A 6775-nucleotide genomic window follows, 5' to 3' on the forward strand; every position below is an offset into this window, starting at 1 on the left:
TAAATTGGATTACTTGTTTGTGTGTGTATGTTGAGTTGTGTAAGATCTTTATATATTTTGGATACTAACCCTTTGCCTGATATATCATCTGCAAATATCTTCTCTCATTCAGTGGATTGTCTTTTTTTTAAAATATAATTTATTGTCAAATTGGCTAACATACAGTGTGTAAAGTATGCTCTTGGTTTTTGGGGTAGATTCCCATGGTTCATCGCTTACATACAACACCCAGTGATCATCCCAACAAGTGCCCTCCTCAATGCCCGTCACTCATTTTCCCCTCTCTCCCNTTGACACTTCATATGTTTTCTTTGGAGAAATGTCTGTTCATGTCTTCTGTCCATTTTTAAATTGGATTACTTGTTTGTGTGTGTATGTTGAGTTGTGTAAGATCTTTATATATTTTGGATACTAACCCTTTGCCTGATATATCATCTGCAAATATCTTCTCTCATTCAGTGGATTGTCTTTTTTTTAAAATATAATTTATTGTCAAATTGGCTAACATACAGTGTGTAAAGTATGCTCTTGGTTTTTGGGGTAGATTCCCATGGTTCATCGCTTACATACAACACCCAGTGATCATCCCAACAAGTGCCCTCCTCAATGCCCGTCACTCATTTTCCCCTCTCTCCCACCCCCTCCATCCACCCTCAGTTTGGTCTATGTATTTTAAGAGTCTCTTATGGTTTGCCTCCCTCCCTCTCTGTTTGTAATTATTTTCTCCCCTTCTCCTTTCCCACGGCCTTCTGTTAAGTTTTTTGAGATCAACATATGAGTGAAAACACATCTTTTAGTTTTGTTGGTTGTTTCCTTTGCTGTGCAGAAGCTTTTCATTTTGATGCAGTCCCAATAGTTTACTTTTGTTTTTGTTTCCCCTGCCTCGAGAGACATATCTAGAAGGATGTTGCTATGACTAATGTCAGGGAAATTAATACCTGTGCTCTCTTCTAGGATTTTATGGTTTCAAGTCTCACATTTAGGTTCTTAATCCAGAAAATGGGAAATATTTAAAAAGTAAAGACGTGGAAAAATTTTAAAAATCAGCTAATTAATATCTTAATTTCCTATACAAATGTCCTTTTTCTTTGTAACATAACATAACAATGAATATGGCACTAGAAAGCAAAGGTTATAGGGGTCAAAATGCTTAAATTGTCCAGTTCTAATGCCAGAGAAGACATCATGTTTAGCAGGTTTCCACTTGAACTTCTGGGAAGATGATGGTAGCAATGACAGTTTAGTTATTGGATATTCTTAAATATCCACATAAAACCAGACAGAACACCTAGAAATATAAACCCAAAGCTCATGGACAATTTTACAACAAATTTATATGACAACGCGTGACTATGGATTTCTAAGTACAAGAAAGTGAGAACAAACCACCAACAGCCTCAAGAACTGAATGTAATTTGGCTGCTGGGTGGGACAAAGCAAATGAAGAATGGGATTTCTAATAGACAAGATCAGAGAAAAAAAATCAAAATGGCCAGTGGATATTCACTGGGTAGTGTGGCAGACCATTTGGAGATACGAGCTGAAACTGGGAGAAGTTCTACCCATTAAAATGCGGTGTGTATGCCAGGGACCCCTGGTAAGGCCTTTCAAAAAGGACCAACTGGACTCCATTTCAGGACGTAGCCCTACACTGAAATTATCCCAATTCTTCACTCCTCCGTTTGCCCATGCTCCGTGCTATGCAATTGCAAGTTCTTCCACTTAGGCGAGGCTGCTGTGCTCCATGCCTCGATTCAGCCATATCACTCGCTCTGGCCAATGGGATTATTACACTGAAAAGGGCTGGTGTGTTTCTGATTTCACTTTTCTCTCTTAACCATCATTATAAGACATGCCCAGGGTTGCCTGCTGAAGGAGAGGACGCACATGGAGAAGAGACAAACTGTTTGCGTCATCCCAGCCATGGCCAACCTCAACCAGCCAATAGTAGAGACTGCATGGCCAGGATCAGCAGAATTGCCTAGTTGATGACCCCAGTCACAAACTGTGGTCATATGACACTGAAGTATAATGGTTGCTCTCTATACACTATTTTTGCAATGTGTATGCTAAAGAAAAATGTATTTAAGCATTTTATCTTGTGCATTACATTCTAAAGTCTGTAATAACTGAAATTCAGTATAAGGCAGACTAAGAATGGGTACAGTTTTATGTGTTTATTTCCTTCAAGTTCATTGCTTCTTTCTTCTTGTCAGTAAACTAGACACATTCTGATATTTGGACCCTCAAACTGGAATCACAGTTTTAGACTGGAGATGACAAGACCTTGAGATAATAATTGTCATTTATATTCAAATAGATTTATTTATTGATTCTTAATATTAATTATGAATACACTAGTAACATTGTAATATATTTTGTGGGATAATATGTAAAAAGAAATCATTTAGCAGAGGGCAAGATCTGATGAGAAAATAGAGACAATGGACCCAGGCAATCCAAGACTATGTGCTGTCACATAAAAGCATCAGTAGATAAATTCAGTGTGACTGTAGGATGTAGAAATTAAGCTGAGTAATGGAAATCATGTAAAATATACGTCTCAACCTTAAAACAAGTTTCTCTAACAAGAAGACATGGAAAGAGACCCAGAGTTAATTCAAGGTGAGTAATGAAAGTAAATATAATCTTTTCTCTTTGTCTCTTCTTATGTGGCCCTATGGGATGGATGTGGAGCCTGCCATTGTTATCATCCCCTAATTGACTTATTCTTACTTCTCTCTGAGGGACCCTTTTCCAAGCAATGCATGCTGTAACTACTTGAAATGGTTGCAGTAGAGCTAACAAAGGGCACCAGGACTCCTCCTGCTGTGTTCCCCAGGCCATCAGGGACTGTACTATTCATTGGTGATTTTGCTTTGCCTTACTTAAATTCCCATTTGCTGTCATTGCCTTCATTCTGAGGCCTGTGAGATACCCCCCAGTGCAGGAGAGGTATCTCATGCAGGGTGGCTCTAGAGGCTCAGCTGCATATTCTTTTCAGTTTTGATAAAGAAATATTCACAGGGTTGGAAGAGGCTTCACTAGACCTCCTCTTCCATTCTCTTGTCTCTAGAAAGGTACAAAATTACAGGGGATTTTCAGTCAGAAAAACTGCCAAAGAGATAAAAGAAACTCTTAACTAAAGAAAAGGATTATAGTAATCTATGAGCAGAGCCTAAGACAGAATAAAACTATGTATTTCAAAACAAGATTTTATATCTTGTATGAAATGTTGACTTCAAAGAATCCTTTATTTTGACATTGTCCTTCATTTCCGTTATATAGTTTTATAAACTTTTTTTGCATTTCTAGAACTAAACATAATAACTTTTGTATCCTTGTCTCTACCATTAGAGAATTGCTCAAAAGAAGTAAAGAAAGGAATATTCAGGTAAGAGATGAGATAAATTTATGTGTATTTCAGTCACCTAGTCATTTATGAGTATGTCCATGTGCCTTCGTGTACAAAAATTATTTTATAAATAGTAAGATTTCCTTGTTACAAATTATAAAAAACGTTAGTATGCACCTCAAAAAACCATATCCCTTTTTCCCTGAAGGCAAATCACAACATGCTAGTTATTTCATAATAAAAAGGTAGGCAAAGAAGAAAATGCAATGCACTTGTACGTCAGGAAAAAATCCTTTTCTGATACTTGTATATTCCTGTACTTTGGCTGGCATACAGTGTAGGTGGCCCATGAACGATTGGGTGAATATGCATTACTCTTGAAAAATGATAGGAATCTCAAAACGATGATTTCCTGTCACTGCACATTGGCTGATATAGTTTCAGGCAATACATAGAGGTCACATGCCTGATGGAGGATGAGAGCAGGACACGGTGACTCTGCCCACACGTGCCAAATCGAAAATGAATACTTTAGATCCTTTGGCGCTTTTGATAAGCCATCTGAGCTGTCCCCTCTGTTGGGTGGTTTAAATCACAATTGGTTTTAAAATCTGAATAAAAGAAATAGCTGTGTCACTTTATGGGAGAAAACAGAGAGTTTCTAATGTTACAGAAGAAACAAATCAGACTATTTCTAATTCTGTGACTGGCTCAAAATAATTGTTTTAAAGTTTTAATATGTTCATGGATCTCCCTCTAAATGGAGACTTCATAAAATCACTTTTCCAAAATTTTAGTCAATACATTGTTTTGAAGTTTCCTTTTTTTTTTCATTTGCACAGATGTTTAAAATCAAATTGGCTTCTTGACAGATTTGTACAGAGATATGTAGAATCCATGGATTTCTCCTTCTCATAGCATGTCTGAGCTTTATCCACTTCAAGAAGGTGATGACGTGTTCTGTTTTCCAAGGTTTTTATTTTTGATACTGACTAAATCCTTTGGTAACCTAAACTCTCACAAACTATTTAAATAGTAACCTCTATTGGGGCGCCTGGGTGGCTCAGTAGGTTAAGCGTTCGACTTCGGCTCAAGTCATGATCTTGCTGTTCATGAGATCGAGCCCTGCGTCGCACTCTGTGCTGACAGCTTGGAGCCTGGAGCCTGCTTCAGATTCTGTGTGTCCCCCTCTCTCTGTCCCTCCCTTGCTCATGCTCTGTCTCTCAATAATAAATAAAACGTTAAAAAATTAAATAGTAATCTCTATTTAGGTCTAATGTCTACTCATGAAATTTTAAATTACTCTTAGATTTCTCTGTTGTACATTGGAAGCATTACCAAGGATAAAATCAGTTTAAAATCACAAAATAATGGTGAGGACAAATACTTATGCATCTCTGAAACATTCAGATATATTAAATTTACCATGATAATCAAGTGAAGAGTTACACAGGTTTAAAGAAATAATGCTTTATGCATAAATGTCACAGGTGCTATAATGGGAAGCCTGGGTTTGGAGAGTCACATTAGAAAACTATGAGTTAGGTAACTTACATGTTGTGTGCCAATGGGCAGTCACAATTATACTTTAGATTTACTTTCTATAAAAAGGCACAGCAAATCATACCTAACACAATTAGATGGCAAGAAGGTGATAAAAATTTCAACGTCGTCCACAAAAAGGATGTTTTATGATACCAGAAAATAAATAGGAAGTTCAATTTTTAATCTTGTCTTGTACCTCTTATCAGGTTTTTGCCATGGGTGACAAGGGAGCAGGCAACCACTCAGATGTAACTGACTTCATTCTTGTAGGCTTCAGGGTCCGTCCAGAGCTCCACAGTCTCCTCTTCCTCATATTCTTGCTGGTCTATGTCATGGTCCTTTTGGGGAACATTAGTATGATGGCAATCATTGTGACTGACTCCCAGCTGAACACACCAATGTATTTCTTTCTAGGCAATCTCTCCTTCATTGACCTCTCCTACTCCACTGTTATTGCCCCGAAAGCCATGGTCAACTTCCTGTCTGAGAAAAAGACTGTCTCCTTTGCAGGGTGTACAGCCCAGTTCTTCTTTTTTGCCCTCTTCATTGTAACAGAAGGGTTCGTCCTGGCAGCCATGGCCTATGACCGCTTCATCGCCATTTGCAACCCTCTTCTTTACAGTGTGCACATGTCAAGACGTCTTTGCACTCAGCTGGTGGCTGGTTCCTATCTCTGTGGCTGGCTCAGTTCCATCCTCCAGACCAGCACAACATTCTCAGTGTCCTTCTGTGCTTCCCGAGTCATTGATCACTTCTACTGTGATTCTTACCAAATTGAGAAGATCTCCTGTTCGAATCTCTCTGTCAATAAGATGGTGTCTCTTAGTTTGGCTGCCTTCATTATTCTGCCTACAATAGTTGTTATTGTAGTATCTTACATGTACGTTGTGACCACAGTCTTGAAGATCCCTTCCAGTGAAGGGAGAAAGAAAGCCTTCTCCACCTGCAGCTCCCATTTGGGAGTGGTAAGTTTGCTCTATGGGACTGTCTCCTTTGTGTATCTCACACCTCCGAGCAATCCTGAACTGCGCAAAGTGGCTTCAGTATTTTACATATTGGTCACACCCATGTTAAACCCTCTGATCTACTCTTTAAGAAACAATGATGTCAAACAAGCCTTGGGAAAAATCCTGTGGAAGAAAAAAGCTTTATATTAATTCCACTTTTTTGTGACTTATAATGGGGTCATTGATAGTTTTGTCCTGACTTGCTTTTAACATGGGGTCTAGTATGAGTCACTTAAGGATCCTTTAAGTTGACCATCTACAGATGAATGAATAGTTTTCATTGAAGGAGTAGTACCAGTCTATCATTCACTCTTCCTTGAGAGCAGTGTTATATCTTCAACATCAATAGAATTTCCAGTCATTTGATCAACATATTATACTCTCCACTCTTTGTAGGTAAAACTGTATGATAGTGGAGATAGTAGGTATAGGAGGACTTAATTTCATTATTATATTCCTTTGGAACTACTTAGATGATGGGCAGAAAATTGCTTGGGTAGGATATTAATCTTAGAATATATTATCTCTTATGAGTAGAGGAAGTGTCAATTCAAACCAGGATGATGTCTCAGTTGTAATATTTAATTTCTTTATAAATCTATTCATAGTGATTTAATTTGGGGTCCATAATTCTTGAATAGAAATCATGGTGTAAGATTTTTTTGTGTGCCATCATGAGTTAATCTCAATAAATCATGGGTGTTTATGTCTTATTGTTATTTATTCTTAATGTTGACTGTTATTGATTTATTATCATATCAAATAGATGGAGAAAGGTATTTCATATGCAATGTTCCAAAAGCTGGGTCCCGAAATCTACCAATGGAAAGTTTGTAGTACCGATTTTCTGTCTTGCGGGAACAAAAAT

At 37.7% G+C, this 6775-nt stretch overlaps 1 protein-coding gene across 1 annotated transcript; it reads left to right on the forward strand.

Annotated features, from left to right (window-relative positions):
* Nucleotides 1-5115: 5115 nt before the first annotated feature.
* On the forward strand, nt 5116-6057 carry LOC144222932 (olfactory receptor 9K2-like). Its single transcript, XM_077753643.1, has one exon. It carries the CDS (start codon nt 5116-5118, stop codon nt 6055-6057), a length of 942 nt encoding a protein of 313 aa, XP_077609769.1.
* Nucleotides 6058-6775: the final 718 nt, after the last annotated feature.

The sequence above is a fragment of the Crocuta crocuta genome, unplaced genomic scaffold (genome assembly GCF_008692635.1).
Source record: "Crocuta crocuta isolate KB4526 unplaced genomic scaffold, BGI_CrCroc_1.0 scaffold30, whole genome shotgun sequence".
Taxonomy (NCBI): domain Eukaryota; kingdom Metazoa; phylum Chordata; class Mammalia; order Carnivora; family Hyaenidae; genus Crocuta; species Crocuta crocuta.

Bases quoted from the DNA above. Each gene is read 5' to 3' on its own strand.
- LOC144222932 (XM_077753643.1), top strand. From the start codon at position 5,116: ATGGGTGACAAGGGAGCAGGCAACCACTCAGATGTAACTGACTTCATT.